Source organism: Asterias rubens, chromosome 14 (assembly GCF_902459465.1).
Source record: "Asterias rubens chromosome 14, eAstRub1.3, whole genome shotgun sequence".
NCBI classification, from domain to species: Eukaryota; Metazoa; Echinodermata; class Asteroidea; order Forcipulatida; family Asteriidae; genus Asterias; species Asterias rubens.
This window is the reverse complement of record NC_047075.1, coordinates 190,537-208,527: the sequence shown is the minus strand read 5'-3', so window position 1 is coordinate 208,527 and position 17,991 is coordinate 190,537. Positions and strand designations below refer to the sequence as shown.

Genomic DNA, 17,991 nt, shown 5'->3' with positions numbered 1-17,991 from the left:
TGAATCTAAATCGGGGACTTAATTCTTACTCGGCCGTAAAGCGACATTTTATGAATTCGGAATTGGGACATTCTTTGAACACGGGGCAGACGTCGAGGGGTCGTGGGTCGTGGGTCGAGGGGGTTAAGGGGTTTTTTTGAACAACCCGTAAAATAATAATTGTTTGCCACTACACTTGTGTCCCTGAGCAAGACACAACTATAATTGCTTCTCTCCACCTAGGAGTAAATGGGTGCCACCTGTGAGGGCAGAGATGATTCTTGATGATTGATTTAGCATTTTTAGAAGCCCATTTTTGTTGCACAGCCTAAAGGCTGTAGTGTAGGCCTATACTCATATGGTTTAAGGAATGAATTACTGAATTTCCCAGTGACCACACTGTTGAAGCTCTTTGAGATCTTGCTTTGGATTTGAAAAGTGCTATAAAAACTTATTATTGTATTGTATAGTATAGGCCTGTAGTTTGTTCACACATTTCATTTATTTGTACTTGATAATTAATTAATAGGATTGTAGTTGTATTTGTATACAGTTATTTGTTTGATCATTTTTGGGATAATAGATTAATAGATTAATTTTAAACTGTCAAGTAGACTTACTTCTATCTCTATGCTTATACTAAGATTATTGATCATGTTTTACCAAATCTTCTTTTTCTTTGACCGCCAATGGCGTATTAGGTGTTGTGTGCTTGCATGGTGCAGGACAAAATGTACTGTGCAGAGACGAGCTTAAAACAGCGGGCCAGCTAACGGATCTGGAAAGGACTGCCTGCACCTGCAACAGCGGGGCAGCTAACGGATCTGGAAAGGACTGCCTGCACCTGCAACAGCGGGCCAGCTAACGGATCTGGAAAGGACTGCCTGCACCTGCAACAGCGGGGCAGCTAATGGAACTAGAAGGACTACACCTGCCGTCTGAACAACGGGGAGGTGCTATCGACCACACATATTATTCTCTCAGGAGGTAAACATTGTTTGCCGGCATTGTTATAGGGAAACCTGTCCTATGGAGATTCTGTCCCCATTATGGGAAATAAACATTGGTTGGAGGAGCTTTATTCAAAAGACAGGCCTGGGGCCGCGCTCCTGGTCTTGGCCTTGGTGCCCCTTCAAAAGTTAGATTTTCCAATGGAAGTGCCTGTTGCAAAACGTAAGTGGCCTTTTTTCTTTTAACATGTTCAAAGATGAAATTCTAGGCCTAAAAAGAGATTGCTATCACTCAGAAGAAGTTTGTACACAGATGGCAGTTTAAAGTTGGTGGACACTATTGGTAATTGTCAAAGACCAGTCTTCTTACTTGGTGTATCTCAACATATGCATAAAATAACAAACCTGTGAAAATTTGAGCTCGATTGGTCGTCGGAGTTGCGAGATAACTATGAAAGAAAAAAACATGCTTGTCACACGAAGTTGTGTGCTTTTAGATGCTTGATTTCGAGGTCTCAAATTCTTAAACTTGAGGTCTCGAAATCAAATTCGTTGAAAATTACTTCTTTCTCAAAAACTACGCCACTTCAGAGGGAGCTGTTTCTCACAATGCTTTATACTATGAACCTCTCCCATTACTCGTTGTCAAGTAAGTTTTTATGCTAATAATTATTTTGAGTAATTACCAATAGTGTCCACTGCCTTTAATGCCTATTTATACCTTTTAATTATTACTTTTTGTAAACATCTTTATGAATAGTACCATACCTAATAACAGTAATAGAAACTATGAACATCAATGTATTGTTGGCAGTTTGATTTGTATTGCATAACAAAACAGTGGAAATCTAGCCATAGCTGAAGCCATAGCATTAGCCGGAGCTGTAGCCTCTAATTCTGACACAGCTTGACATGGAAATGACCTCAACTGACCTTTAGAGGTTCAATGTGACATTGAACCTCTAAAGGTCAGTGGCTGTCATTTCCAGATACAGTTGTATCTCAATAAAGAACTTAAAAGCAAAGTGAAATTTCTTAGCAGCTTGTGTAAACAAATAACGATGTAAAAAATATGTACATTTTTCAAATGTCTACTTTATCCACTAGAACACAAATTAAAGAGAAGCAGTTTACAAGCAATGACTTTGACAAAACTGAAAACAACTCAATATTATTGTGAACCTAAATTCATCCAATTTTAGTTACCTGTTAAAAACCAAACTAAAACTTGTACTATAAGCTTGCGATTTAACTTTCTTCATCTTATAAATTGTTTTAAAACAATAAACCATAACTGAATAAAAAAAATGAAATATGAAGCAGCAATTGTGTTTTTTAATGTCATTATAATAATTATAAAACCTATCAACATGGGGAATGGGTAAAAACTTCAAAAGTATACTCAAAAAAATATTATGCTTTTCAAGTCACTCCTGTGAAAATACAATGTCAAATATTGCATGCTTGATCGAGTGAATGAGCTCCAACTGAAAGAAACTGGGTGACACCATTGGCTAACGAGGCCCATCAACCTCTTGGCACATTACGCGATTAATGAGGTGCATGCTGGTCTAGTGATCAGTGATTGCTAGCTAGACCAGCGTGCTACTCATTCATGGGTTCGGCACAATCTCTATTCAGTATAAATCAGTACAACCAAGTATTGTACATCTTTCAAAAAATTCTCAATAGCTTAGAATATTATGCATGAGTAATAACAGTTTTAAAATTCTGAGGTTGGGTCGCTACTAAAGATCGTTAAGCAGCGGCGCAAGATGGTGGCTATATGGGGCTGACATGTGAAGTATGCACTGGAAGCCATATTTAGTACGCAAACTGTTGATGCAAATTTATTTAAATGTAGATGGTGAGTAATGCGATCAATGCTCAATTGAAACATTTGCTTACCGAAATGGTGCCCATATTGTACTTCACACGCTCTAACAACAGATATAGGTTTTTTTTGCCAATCTTGCTCCTTGCGGCGCTTTGTGATCTTTGGTGACTACCTTCCCTTATACCCTGATATCACATCAAGAACATATAGTTCAGGTCAAATAGGTAAAAAACAAAGAAGGCAAAAGGGACCAGGCCCGGTAGAAGTAAAGTCATTCAAGGCCTCTCATTGGCTATTCCACTGGGAGACTTGCTCAGACCTCAGTGGGCAGAAGTAACGTGGGTGAAAGGTCATCGAGCATGCGCTGTTGATCCTAAGGTGACTTCTCAGTTGGTGCAACCTTGTGAGCGTTCTCAACATGGACAGTTTCTAATGTCATCGTGTAGCCCTGCAATTGAATTGAACTTACAAAGTTAGTTAAAGCGAAAACATATTGTTGCTGTTGTCGTTGTTGTTTGGTTTTTGTTGTACTATGCGTATAATTCATGGAAAACCTAGCTTAATTTTCCAGTGTCTCTAGTGGACTAACTGCCACTAATTGACAAAATGACTAAATATTAAATATCAAAGATTGAACAACACTTTTCAATTTGGGGAAAGTCCCCTTGAAATAATATAATGCCTAGAACTATTGTTCACTTTTTGAGTTGTCAATATTAAATACAGTTCTTTTGACAACTTTATCGATCTATGTCACAATTTGGATAACAAATTACTTTCATTGAATTTTACTGTGGTTGTGGGTTCGAATTTGAATCATATCAGAGTAATATGGCTGTCATTTTGTTCAATCCCAGGGAGAGGGTAAACCAATTGTTTTCCCAAATGCAAACTTTAGTACTTCTAAACTTAATTGGTCAATAGAGGGCGCTGTTACCTTTGATGGTCTGCTCTCGCAGCAGCAGTTGAGCCAACTTGCGTAGCATGCACAGATCATCAGAATCAGTCCAAAGACGATGACGGCACCATTAATAGCCAATCCAGTGGCAATAAATGGACCACGTGTTCCTGGTTCATAACCTTCCCTGGCGTCTTGGTCTGCCAACTTATACTCAATGACCATCGTATGAGCAGCAGTGATAGCGATACAACCCAGGCTAATTACCATGGAGACCAGGCTCAGAAAGAAGAAAAATTTGGCCTTGAGGGAAAACAAATAAGTTGTATTTGGATAAGTAATTAAGAAGGGGAAGACTTGACAGTAAACTTCGCATTATGGTTTAGTTTACATGCTCTTTCAGAAAGTGATGTTTGAAGCTTTGTATGGCTCAGAGATTTTAAAATAATGAGTAGGCCATTTGCATAAAGAAATGAAGTTACTTTAGGAAATGTGTGTGGACAGTCTATCGGATTGTTTGTTTAAATTTGTCACTAGTTGAAATACATGTGAAGGAGGTACTTTCTGACTTACCAATTTGATTTCTCTGTACGTGCAAATCATACAAATACCAAAAAGGCCTGTAAATATTGCCTGTATGAGTGGAGAAAACAAAAAAAGGCGTTAGTTTACAAAAAACTTTAGCAATTTTATGTACAAAGTCTTTGGGAAACTGTTCGGTGCAGGTGCTGAAGGACATTTTGGTGTGTCCCCTAGAGATTCTGTTTGCCGCCCCACCCCCCGAAACTTTGTGTGTCCCCCCCCCCCCCCCCCACCCCGGACATTATGGGGGATTGAATCTCCAGTTGACAAATTCCCCTAGGACGGACGCAGGAAGGAACAAAAAAGAATGCTTCACAAAAATGCATTTTTTAGCAGTTTTTTTTTTTTTTTTTTTTTTTTTTTTTTTGGGGGGGGGGGGCGTTTGTAACTTAAATGTAACTCACAAATCCACCACTCCAAGCTGGAGAAGCGAAGTCTACCGGGTAAGGAGCAAAGCAGCCAAAGAAGCAACTAATGAACATCGTTATCTGGATCAAACCAAAGACAATTAGCGCTATGCTGACGTTGAGGGCGTTAGAGTAGACATACGCCATCTTGACTTTGGTGCACCTCTAAAGAAGAACAGGGAGAAGTGAGTGAAAATAGTTTTACATTCATGGTTACCACAGCAACGCTTCTCACAACCCCGACCACCTTTTGAAATAAAACTTCACATTTTATTAAAAACACTCGAACGGTTCCAAAAACCCAAGTTACACTTTGCCTTTAAACTTGGCGCATTTGATTGTCGGGTTTTATTTGTCTGTTTAGTAATATTAACAACATAAAGTAACAGTCATGCGCAAGCTTCCAAATACTTACTTGGCGCATTCAGCATTGATTAGTAATTATTACCTCTACACCAAACCAACAAATATCTCAAATTCCATCAACGCAATCAAGGCATCAGTCGTGAAAATGATTCATAGTTAAAGGCACTGAACACGTTTCATAATCCAATGGTGTCAAATACCAGTATTCTCAGTTGGTGTCTAAAGGTCCAAACCCGTGAAAATTTGGGCTCAATTGGTCATTGAATGTGTAACCTTGTTACATTACTTTTTATTCCTCAGATGCATAATAAAAGGCTTCAGCTAGCTGATTAAAAGTCTTGTATTATTTGAGTTAGAAATTATATCTTTCTAAAAAACTACGTTACGTCAGAGGGTGCCGTTTCTCACAATGTTTTATACTATCAACAGCTCTCCATTGCTTGTTACCAAGTAAGTTTTTATGCTAACACTTATTTGAAGTATTTGCCAAAGTAGTATATCCAGAGCCTTTAATGTCTGAGTGATATTTCCACATGAACTTGAAGCAGCTGCAAGGAGCGATGACAACACGATGTCCAACTGGGTTTGATATTAATGCACAGCATGACATGAAGATGAGCACTAATTAATGGAAAGATCAAACGGCTGGAATAACGTCTAAGAGTTTGCGTACCATGCGCTCTGTATACCATAAAAGGTAAATTAGCATTAAATGAAGTAAACCGGCTGGAATAACGTCTGTGAGATAGCATAGTACATGACACTGTTTGCCGTAATATATAAGGTAAATTAGAATTAAATGAAGCATGACTATAACAGAAAATGGAAAGACTGTTCTGTTGATTGTATGAAACCAATTATTCTGTCGGTTGGACGTTGACAAATTAAACTTCTTATTTATAAAAAAAATGCTTGTTTTATTAAGTTTGTATACTTCTTGACTATAACTATTAATATTGATCGTTTCTGAGTTATGCTGTCGCGGTAGTGAACTAACTACTTCAATACTCGATTTAAATCCCCTGTAGATAATGTATTTTTGAAGTTGACAATTGTTTTTTTGTATTTATACTTTGAATCCACCCTGGAGTGAAGCTTGTGCCGTTGGCAATAAATAGTTAACCTATATCAGTAAACCAACTAGTCTTATAAACAGCATCGGGACCATAAAAGACAGTGTCATATAAAAGTGGCATTGAGTTGAGTGCCTTAGTGTAGACTCAAGCATCGAAATCGTTTCAAAAGATGTATTTGGGTTTTTACAAAAATTGTAATATAGATAAAATAATTACTGAGAGGTTTGTGGGTTTACACCATGTGAGCTTGGGTATACGCATGGAGGTGTGTTGGTTCTGAAAAGAACTGATGGCCAACAACTCGACGTTTCGCTCACGGTATACTCTGATCGTCATCTTTCTCACGCAGTTCAATCCAACCTAATGATCGTTGTACGATTTCTGTTAACCCATTTTGCAAAAAATGTCAACATACAATGGTAATAATGTCCCACATCATAAGACTGTATATTATGAACATAGCAGAAGATCGCCAACTAACAATAGCACTACTATGGATGGAGCAGACCCTAACCAAACAAAGGCTATTGTTGGAACGAACAATGGAGACGTGATTACAACAGTGTATCAATATACATAGGACTATGGCATTGGGAAGTAAACGCCTCTTTACAACTCGAAAATTGACATTTTGAGAAAAGCAAGTACAGAGATAAGCTGTTTTGCAATAAAAGTGTAAAAAGAGACCAAGATAGTGTGTTAGATTATTCACATCCATAGTATGCCTTTAAATAAATTGAAATGGAAATAACGCCCTCAAGTTACACAGAATAATCTTGTATACATACATTTTGGTGTTCGTATAAAAAATTAAAAATCCTACTAATGTCGAGGATGCATAATATAACTCCAACAGTTACACTATATCAACTTCACAGACTGGATGTACGACTTGCTGGTAGATGATGAAACAACAATTTTTAATTAACCATTGTTATGAATGAATATGATTATGGGTTATTCAAATGAATGGTTTTATAAGAGGCCCTAAATTTTGTACCGATGATTATGTTTTCATTGATGAACTCGAAATCAAAAGTTTGGCAAGTAAGATTCTGGTTGTTCTTTAAGATTGTTCCTAAGAAAGGAACAATATGGCATTACCTAAATCAATACAGATCTACATTTCATTCTAACTGTTTGATATTGGATGGATAGCACTATTATTCGTACCTAGTTGGTATCAACAATGCTTCCTTGTTTCGGAATTCGAATTCGAAAACAAAAGTAAGAGTTTGCAATGCAGAGCTTTTACGTTGATAAATAAAGAGCAAACATTTCAATTTACAATGTATACGGATGGAAATGTCAATTTCGGAAAGCAGCATTCTTCAATTTTACTTTGTTGGTATATCTACATGCTATGTCGTATTTTGTTTATTAAAATGATTTTAATATTCGAGGGGAAAGTGAAAATGTGCTTTGCAAAAAAATGTACGTTATAAAAAAAGCATGATAAATACTTCTTGATATGTGTTTGATATTGAAAAGCAACATTCTTCGACTAAAGTTGGTATCAACATAATGTTTACTTAGTCCACAAAATGTTTCATGCCATTCTGTGACCTATATTTCTGACGGTAATCCCCCATCGTGTTGAATTCAATGAGAACGAAACTATGTTTTGAATCATTACACGCCGCCATGGGGAGTTAGTTTCCATGTGAGACCAGTTTTTGCTATTATAGGAACTTGGCCTTGACATCATTTACTGAGCTTGGAGTCCAAAATGATGAAGAGGGTTCATTCATTGCCAGGTTGCCATAGTTACAACCTCATAATTGATTGAATAAAACGGTCGTCAATTTGTTTATGCTTGACATGATTTTGTTATTTGTTATTGAAGTAAGAGGGACACAAAGGAATGAAATATTAAAAATGTGTCAACAAAAAAGCAACGAGAATATGACGGTTTGACAAACCAATAACGCTTGATGTAAAAAATAACTGAGAAGAAGACACGATGGGGTTCCTGCTGGGTTCGACAACATCCAGAACATTTAAAGGCAGTGGACACTATTGGTAATTACTCAAAATAATTATCGTCATAAAACCTTTCTTGATTACGAGTAATGGGGAGAGGTTGATAGTATAAAACATTGTGAGAAACAGCTCCCTCTGAAGTGACGTAGTATTCGAGAAAGAAGTAATTTTCCACAAATTTGATTTCGAGACCTCAAGTTTAGAATTTGAGGTCTAGAAATCAAGCATCAGAAAGCACACAACTTCGTGTGACAAGGGTGTTTTTTCTTTCATTATTATCTCGCAACTGCGACGACCGATTGAGCTCAAATTTTCACAGGTTTGTTATTTTATGCATATGTTGAGATACACCAACTGTGAAGACTGGTCTTTGACAATTACCAATAGTGTCCACCGTCTTTAAACTTGTTCTTCAGATTTCGTGATATAGTAATACAAATGATTGGTCCAAAACTATAATGACAACTCATTAAATCAAAGCTAAAGCTTCCTTCGAATACTGCCGACCATCCTTTAAAAAAAATTTCCAGTAATGTGTTGAATTAATCTAGTTTTATTTTATTGTTAAAACAAAATGTGTATAGAGCTTACTCCTCAAACACTCTTTGTTTCTAAGTTTGGGTGGAGAACAATGGTGAACCAATGGTGGTGTGTGGGAACCAGATTAATTTTCAGTTTTAAAAAACCCCTCGACAAACAGAAATTGCTTCAAATTGGAGTAACTGTTCTCCTTGTTATTATACAACCGTTTCATGTGCATTTTGGTGAAAATATTGTTCTACGCTCATAATTATTATTAGTTCTTCAGTTTTAGTTTTCTTTTTAAGACAAAGTGGGTGATTTTAGCAATGAAACATTATTCTGAAGCATATCTAGCAATCAATCAAAGTATATCTCAGCGCGTTATCTATTAACAGACGTCTTGCATTTGGTTGTAAAAGAAATAATTGCAAACAAACTAAACTATCGAAAAGCTCGGTATCAAATCAAAGTGCCCATCCCCGTTATGGAGTTCCAACGTATAATATTTCCCTGTTGATACCATGCAAAGTTTAAACTCTCACTTACCTGCCTTACTCCACACTACGATAAGTCTAGAAGTACAACAAGTATATCTGAGTTCACAAGACGACGAAGCTGTACAAGTAGCCTCAGCTGTCTTGATTCCAAAGCGAAGTTCACTTACACCAGCAGAGTAATATCAACTACATCTGGTATTTCATATGAGACCTTGGAGCGCAATGTAGAGAGAGCCACAGTTAGTGATGCGCACTGCCTCGTAGTGAATAGACACGAGTACCAGTTGGCTGTTCTATTCATCGATGTCCTATGAAGGTCGTGTGTTAATAACAAGGAACGTAAGGTGATGGGGATGGCATGAACTGAGCACCAACGCATGCCGTCTATGTGCCGTTATACACGGCGGACAGCGAGGTCAACTGACCTGGTGGAGGATTTCATTACCTCGGTGTTTATATGGCACTGTGATCGCCAAAGGCTCTACCCGTATAATCCGAAAAAAAATTACACAATTATTTATTTTTTATAATCCAAGTTTCTTTTAGAGTTTACATGCTTTCATCTATTGATTTATAATCCAAGTTTCTTTTAGAGTTTACATGCTTTCATCTATTGAATATTCAGCTCAACATTGTTTGACATCCATGTTTTTATAATTTATTTTATTTCATTTATTATTTACCCAGGGGAAACCTTTCAGAGAAAACACTATTTTCAAAAGTGCCCAGCATTAAAACACCAATTAAACCATTTATAAATTTATTTCCAATCAAAACGCTTTAAAAAGAATCTTGAAGCAAATTGTCTTGGATAGATTTCACAAAGAGCCCGGTATTAGTCATCTTAATTTATAAGCGAAATGTAATCTCAAAATCTAAATCACTGCAGTAATATAAAAGCGGCAACTCATCTTTTGATGCATCTGCTGAATGTTTGGTTAAATCGAACCCTGGTCAAATACCCTCAACTGATATGACTCGTTTCTCTCTTCTGTTGCAAAATTGTTTTAATGAAATCTGGATCCCCTTCAATATTAAATTTACATTGCCGAGTTATGCTCCAATAATTCTTTTTCCAGAAAGATGAATTTATAATCTAATAATAACAACAGAACATGAGTATACTATTGCATTTTCCTACACAATATTAATTGTTTTCCTGCAGTAGTAAACTACCCGTAACATATAGAGAGAAATACACGGACAGATATTGAATTCAATTAATTGGATATCATGAAACGAACAGATGGCGCTGATTCCACTGGTTTGATAACTGGGTCGGATACCTTCCTACATCGTACTAGAACATCTACAATTAAAGGCACGTGACATGTCTGGTAATTACTCAAAATATTTATTAGCCTAAAAACTTACTTGGTAGCGAGCAACGAAGAGCTGTTGATAGTATGTGAAAACATTGTGAGAAACGGCTCCCCCTGAAGTAACGTCCCGAGAAAGAGGTAATTTCTCACTAACAATTGAATTTGAGAAAGACTTCAGGCCCGAAGCCTAAATTGATCATGCGTCTGAAAGCAGCTATAGTGTGCAAGGGTGTTTTTCTTTCATTATTTTCTTGCAACTTCGATGACCACTGCGCCCAAATGTTCAAAGACTTGTTATCTGATGCATATGTTGGGAAACACCAAGTGGTCTTTGACAATTACCAAACATGCCCAGTACCTTTAACCAAAGAGTAAGGACAGAGATATTATACGAACATTCACTGCCGTGGTACATAGGTACAAGGTCTTATAGTTATGATGTTGGATATTCTAAGATTAATATTGTATCCCAATTAGGTTCATAAGATGTAACTCATGGCAGGAATATTTGTACAGCTTGTTGACCTGATGAGGTCACAAGGATCTGGGAGGAATGATAAATCAAGGTTATCTTTATGAAGGAGATGTGCAGCATGGGAGCTTGTCATTCCTGTCTTGCATGGGTTAACCAAAAAGGTTACAAACAAATAATATTTGATTCATGAAAATATTTAAACGTAATAATGGAACCCATTTTGAATTACTTAAAATCAGCTTCACAGATATAAGTGCAGACCCATGCATTATTATGCCTTTTTAATGTATGATCCTCATTCATTCCAAGTTATTAAAACAAATTACGGAACCTTTAAGATATGGCACTTTAATTCGTCAAAATGGGAACTGCAATTCAACTTGTTATTATCTAATTAAAAGTAGCCTCTTGCAATCTGGTGAGGACAGAATTTGGAACACTTGTGCGATAACTATAACCAGTTTTCGTAGCGCTTAATTTAAAAGATAATTATGTATACTATCTGGAATGAAATGGGTATAGAAGAACCCCCTTTACTTCACATGTACTGCTTTTTACCAGAGCCCTACCCAAAGGGTAAAGAAAATACTGAAATAGTGCAAAGCTGACTTATGTATACCTAGGGTCTAATTTGTAGGCTCTAAACTGTTTGCCTAGCGAAAGAAAAACAAACTGGGGTCAGTTTGTGAATGTGGGTTCAAGAGGTCATGTAATTGGGTTTCTATGCACCCTGGCAATGGGGCGTGCCTAGCTGGAGATTCAAGGGGCTTAGTATAAGGGTCTTGAATAGACTTTATTGGTCCCCAGTATGGGGTGATAATATTCGGTTATGCTTTATTTTCCAAGATACTGGGATGTATTTCTTTGATGCTGGGGTTGGTGTGCACTTGTTGAAGCAGTAATTCTGTAAATCCAAGCTTAGTGTGGATTCCAGGTTCACCTAGTTCATGTCGATTTGTCGCCTGGCAGCTAAACATAGCGCATCTAATGAACTACCTAGTTTGGGAAAAGGTCAGAATGTTCAAACATGGTATACGTGACGGCTCGGGTATAAGCAATCATAACAAAATCTGCCATCAAGCTTTAAAGCAGACTAGCCTTACTCTTTAAGTGCACAGTGAACCCTCGTTGCATTGTTAAAAAAAGTCCTTCAAGTGTTCCTATTGATTTAAAAATTTGTTATTATATAGGTAAAGAAAAATAATAAACTAAATTGATTGCCACTGTCGCTTTTTTATATTATGCTTTATCGTGGTGAGAAGTTGAATAATAGGCCCCATAAAAAAATGATAAAATAAAAACATGTACTTTATCGAAATTATGTCTTTAAGTTGTAGTTGACTCCTTGCTGTGGAAACAAAACACTGGCCAAATATTCCAAGAGTGGACAAACAATATAAATAAAATGCTTAAAAAGTATCTTCAATTTGGAGACGTTTTCCCGGAGCAAGTGGTATTATTGTAATAACATAAGAGCCGTTGTCTAGCTCCGCAGTCCCCCACTACATTGCCCCTGAGGCTCCCGCTGCGCGTTGTCTGATCCCCGGACTTCTTGACATTCAAGATCCAGATTTATCCAATAGCTGGAGAGACAAACATGACTGAACTGTCTCTGAACTTACAGTGGAAATAAATAATAACTGAAGAGTAATGACTAGCATTGGATGACTGCTTGGTATTAAAAATACATTGACATTTATAGCACATCGGGAAGGGAAATACATTACATCCTTATTCATTGAAAACAAAATTACTTGAAAGAAATTTTGGTTTTACCCATACACCGATGTATGTAAGCACTGTATTCTCAGTTCTTTCCCGAGTCCTTCGAACAAAAAACACAATATACTTAAAATACCCGGTTTATTGTCAAAATTTGGTATACTTTCAGTTTTATTCAAATGTTATTTCAGATTGTACACAAATCTAAAAAATAGACAAGTCATTAAAAAAACAGTTTGGTAGTGTTTAAAATAACTACAGCCTTAATAAAGCAGCAGTTAACAAGTATGATGAACCGAATGCAAATTGTTTTTAGGACTATATCGAAATTTAGATGACACAGTTGAGGGCGCTGTCCGTATATCGCATGATTAATTATTCATTATGCGCAATGAATAACTCAAACAAAATAAGTTAAAATACCAAGCCGAATTGGGTTCCCTCAGTTAATGGAGAAAATCACACAAACTTTTTCGTTGTAATAATACGTTAATCTGTAGCAAAGTTTATACCATAATGAAACGAAAAAGACAGGTAAACAAAATGTGTTGTTTTTCAAACCTTTAACCCTGTCACCTTGTTTACTTCACTGTAATCCCTCAGTAAAGTACAACATTCTTATAAAACAGTCTGTAAGCTTTATCATAATATAATCTAAAAACATGAGCACATCAAGCGTTAATAATGATATTTACCATGATCCTCAACCAAAATAAAGCTCTCTTTTTTTGAAAGAGTCTCATGGTTTTGTTGCGGGTTGTATTAATTTTGCATGAGTAAGTGCTGTGCACTCGATCGAGTAGACCTCAAACATGGCGCCTATATAGGAACAGGTGTATTGTAACGCCATGGTTTTCTCCCCATTCATTCTAGAAAACGGAATTGGCTGTTGCAAACTGCTTACCAATAAAAAAGACAATGCAAAACATTCTGATGTTTCGAACCTAGCAGAGCCTTCCTCGGGGACATTCAAAGACTCTTCTACTTTTGTATGAGAGAATCAGATGAACACTAACAAAAAACTAAAATATTATTGTTCAAAGAGCCAAATTCCTAAAGATAAATTCAGCACAGAATAAACTTGTTATTCATAATACAAAGAGCTACCAGCGTCCATACAATGTAAATAACGTGCATTGGTTGATTGATTGAATCCTGGTTTTCGTTTGCTTAGCATTTATCTATAAAGCTTCATTGCTCAGCAGGAGATTTGTTCTCAATTTCCGTGTCATTTGCGTTGTACAACGTTATCTAACCATGACACTGTGATGACGTCATCAGTTTCCCACGATCACCACCACTACACAACTACACTCAGTGTACACAGCATGCAGTGGTGTGTCACATAAAGTTGGGATTGGTTATAATTTATTACAAAAGAAATGATGAGCATGGCTTAAAGTATACAAAACCCCAAATAAATCCAAACAAGCTTCAAGGTTACAGCCCGATGCACTCTTGTGTTTGTATTGCTAACCATCTTTGTGAGAATTTAAAGGTCATTGGCGCTATATTGGATTGTTGATACTATAAGTGAAGTTTGGTCACAGTCATAATGATTCTAGACAACGCGTGCGCCATGTTTTATAAACGGTTGTTTAAAGTTTTATTTAACCTCAAAATAGGCAGATGAAATTGTTCTATGATCAGGGTGATTTGTTCCTAATCAGACTTGCTACACGCCTAAGGATGTTGCTACTCATTATGACACCAAATCACTCAGTAAAAATCTAAATTAAACAACTAAAATTTCAAAAACTTGAATGGCTGCAACGTTACCTGTTTGTATACAAAGTTAGTAGAACACTTTAGGACTGTTCGAGTTTTTGGTTTGAGTCCCATTTGAAGTATCATCTTCTAATCATCTCTTGAGGACATTGCCAGAGGTTTGTGGAGCATAAGAGGTAACCCAATCAACGGCTGCAATCTGTGTGGAATTAAGCTGGTGAGTTTTTATTTTTTAGCTTCAATTAGAGACTGATCCGAAACCTGAAACCAGGGATGTGATTTAGCAGTAGATAATGTTGATCATTGAATAAAAGACACCTTAAAGTATGTCTTCGATCTGGAAAGATGTTGATGTTAATAAACCATTTCAAAATTATTAATGTAAAACAAGTAACACAAAAGTATAAAGTGTTCCTAACCGCCTTAACCACAATTACTTTTTTTCAAGATGTTTTCATTTAAAAAAATTTAACGGTTTGAACATGAAATCTGAGAGACAAAATAAATTGTTATCCTTTTATATTGTTTCAATTAACACAATGAGATTGTGTGCTTTATTTTAGTTGAATATAACAACCATTGACGACAGTTGGAGACGATACCACAAGCATAATCATCAAAAGGAAGAGTTTAAAAGAGAACCAAGAAGCAACATGATGATGGAAGATGCACTTCGAGAAACACCAAGGAGATGGAGTTGTTATAGGAACTGTACCAACTACATGAGTCTATGCAACCTCATCTTCGGACTCCTCTTAATAAGCTTGTGGGTAGCTTGCTTTGAGAGATGTCTTAGTAGAATGAGTATAGAGAATGATGCTGCGGCTCCTCTATGGACAGGAATCGTGGTGAGAATGCAGCCACACCCTAACGTCAGAACCACACCCTAACATCAGAACCACACCCTACCGTTAGAACCACACCCTGCCGTTAGAACCACACCCTACCAACAGAACCACACCCTATCACCAAAGCAACACCCTACCACTTGAACCACACCCTACCAACAGAGTCACGCCCTAACATCAGAACCACACCCTAACACCATAACCACTCCCTAGCACTTACCACGCCATATTACTCGAACCAAACCCTCACAGAACCACACATGACATTTAATGCCCATTTCAAATTGCGTTGAGTGTTTCACTCGAAATCTGTCTTCAAATAAACCTCTTATAATAATTGAAACATTTAAGATTTAAATATTCGAATACCTGCGATTCTAACCGTCACTAAAATTAGCCTTTTCTTGTTTCTTAGTGTGTTATTGTTGGCTCTTTTGGACTGGTGTTTTCTTGCCTGTACTGGAAAAGAAAAAATGTAAGTACCATCATTTTCCTCTTATTTCCACAATAAATTGTAAGATATAAATGCATTCTGCATGTTTCTGCATGTATGATTCTTAACCAGGGTGCCTCCAATTTATGTTTCTTCAAAACTGTTACTGTAGGGGCCTATATTAACAGTAAATCGACGTTTGCTTGAAACTTTTCAAAGAGCCCCGTGTGACTTTCCTTCGTTCATTTCCCCCAACGAGATCGTTTCAAATGATAATCATAGTGTTAATTATTAAGACCTTAAAACTTGTTACGAAACAAAAACCATAAAAATTGTACCTTTTTCCCAATATTTTACAGGAGACATTGTTGTTCGTTCTGATATTAATCACGGCTCTATGTAGCTCTGCTGCCCTCACTCTCTCAGTCTACGCATCATTCAAAGAGTTCCAGTTATATGAGTCAGAAGGGCGCCCTCTAGATGTATTTGATTATGGCATACTGGGCGTGGCCCTTTTTGCAGCAATGGCGCTCTTCAGTTTCATTGTGTTTATTGGAAGTGTCACGTGGGCGTGTATGTGTGCATTCAGGCGTCATCGGTCAAAGGTCAATATTTTATTGTCAACTTTTTATATGTTTTCACTTTGTTTTGTTTGTTTGTTTGTTTATTTTGGTGTTTAATAATATTATGTTGTGTTTGCTTGTAAGTTACTTTTTTGTGTGCGTTGGGTGTTTGTTGTTCACTTCTTTGATTGCTTGTTTTGTTTGCTGTTTGTTTGTTTGTTGGGTTTTATTTTGTGCTGTTTTAGTGGTACAGTGAATTGAATTTAGGAGAGGTTTGTGGTCCACCATGTGAAATCTCTCTTATGAGTTGTATTAGATCTGAAAAGAACCGTTAGAGATTGTCACATGGTGTTACCACAAACCTCACCTAACTATAAAATTATGTATACTCTCATTCAAAGTTTTAAATCCTACTGAATTGAATTAACAAACAGGTCCTCCAGGATGAGAAGATTTACATAGATGCAGATGGTGATATACACATCGAAGATGAGGAACCACCAGCCTTCGTTCGAGCTTTCCAGACGGCATCCCTACCTCGCCCATCTCGCCTCAGCACCTCAGCAACAATACATCCTCTACAACAAGCCACAAGCTATGATCGACGCCACTCAAACTACCCACAATCTAATCGTGTATCATTCAACTTGCCTAAATACGGGTCGTGGGATTCGAGACGTGATACACCTAGATACCCAACGGCTGGTCCACGGTTCGCATCCGTCACTGCTGCTGACCGACAGTGGTGGCGCTATTGTAATCCAGATGAAAGGACTAGGCGAGTCAGTGGACTGTAATGCGAACTAAACTGCGATTTAATTAAATGACAAACACAATATTCTTATAAGAAATGTTTTTTTCTCTTTAGGTAGAAACTTTCCCAGCACGAGGAGGTGCACTTGCCCCTGCCGCTTCAAGAACATGTTTCTTGCCTGTGTTTCTTTGGTGGGTGGCTTGATGTTGGGGTTGTTGATTACTTTTTCTTTGCTATTTTATTTTATTTATTGGAAATAATATTAGATTAACTTTTATTCCATAAACTTAAAAACAACGTATGAACAATCAATGAGAACCTAATGTATTTTAATAAAAGGTTGACGCTCAAAAACACAAATATTAAGCATAGTGCCAGTGGAAACATAGATGAACGATCGGTGTTAATAAATGAATCTTTAAATAAAATACCAAAAGGGAAACTGACTGGGGGCTTTTAAAGAGTTGGGGCTGTCTTTGTTCAACCCCAATTAATTAAATAATTAATTATTGTTCACTGTGCATAATGGGCATGAAAATATTTGTTTTTAAATATTCCGTTTTCCTCCTTGTTTATACTCAAACTACTCGTTTAAGCAAAGTATAGATACCGTGATTTTACTAACATCAAATTAGTTATATTTTGTCTTAATAGTATACAATTTTCTTCCTCAATTTGGGTGAAAGTTCTTCAATGTAAATTTGCACATAATTAAACTCGGATATTAAATTAAAATAATACATCTCTCATAGATCACATGTTGTGCTTACTCCCCACCCTATACTCCACCACTCCCATCTAATAAATAGAGACAAACAAATAAATAAAACAGACTTGATCCTCTCCATGATAGTGAGTCACTTTGTGTCACTAATAATAATATCAACAACTTAAGTGGAGAACCACACTATAGTCTACTCTAGTCAAACAACATACGCATAACTGTTTGGGCGTTGTTCTAAATGTAAATAACTGAGCCACATCCCCTGGCAGGTAAAAACCTTTCCATTTGACCCTATACCCACCCAAACCCCTTGAATGGTGTTTAA

At 36.8% G+C, this 17,991-nt stretch overlaps 2 protein-coding genes across 2 annotated transcripts; one reads left to right on the top strand and one right to left on the bottom strand.

Moving 5' to 3' along the window:
* Positions 1-1,757: 1,757 nt before the first annotated feature.
* On the bottom strand, positions 1,758-9,371 carry LOC117299525. The gene is made up of 5 exons (XM_033783073.1): positions 9,147-9,371; positions 4,651-4,818; positions 4,238-4,297; positions 3,704-3,967; positions 1,758-3,214 (listed from the first exon to the last, which is right to left on the bottom strand). Exons 2-5 carry the CDS (start codon positions 4,798-4,800, stop codon positions 3,140-3,142), a joined length of 549 nt encoding a protein of 182 aa, XP_033638964.1. The 5' UTR covers positions 4,801-4,818; positions 9,147-9,371; the 3' UTR covers positions 1,758-3,139.
* Positions 9,372-14,253: 4,882 nt separating this feature from the next.
* Positions 14,254-17,666, top strand: LOC117299471. The gene is made up of 5 exons (XM_033783010.1): positions 14,254-14,561; positions 14,908-15,192; positions 15,608-15,667; positions 15,985-16,230; positions 16,623-17,666. The coding sequence occupies exons 2-5, from the start codon at positions 14,998-15,000 to the stop codon at positions 16,983-16,985; spliced, it is 864 nt and encodes a 287-aa protein (XP_033638901.1). The 5' UTR covers positions 14,254-14,561; positions 14,908-14,997; the 3' UTR covers positions 16,986-17,666.
* The last annotated feature ends 325 nt before the right edge of the window (positions 17,667-17,991 follow it).

Excerpts from the sequence above, each read along its gene's own strand:
- LOC117299471 (XM_033783010.1), top strand. The coding sequence starts at position 14,998 with ATGATGATGGAAGATGCACTTCGAGAAACACCAAGGAGATGGAGTTGT. Across the intron at positions 15,668-15,984 it reads TGTACTGGAAAAGAAAAAAT|GAGACATTGTTGTTCGTTCT; the intron begins GTAAGTACCATC and ends AATATTTTACAG. Across the intron at positions 16,231-16,622 it reads TCAGGCGTCATCGGTCAAAG|GTCCTCCAGGATGAGAAGAT; the intron begins GTCAATATTTTA and ends ATTAACAAACAG.
- LOC117299525 (XM_033783073.1), bottom strand. The coding sequence starts at position 4,800 with ATGGCGTATGTCTACTCTAACGCCCTCAACGTCAGCATAGCGCTAATT. Across the intron at positions 3,968-4,237 it reads CGTACAGAGAAATCAAATTG|GCCAAATTTTTCTTCTTTCT; the intron begins GTAAGTCAGAAA and ends TTTTCCCTCAAG. Across the intron at positions 3,215-3,703 it reads GCGAGAGCAGACCATCAAAG|GGCTACACGATGACATTAGA; the intron begins GTAACAGCGCCC and ends ATTCAATTGCAG.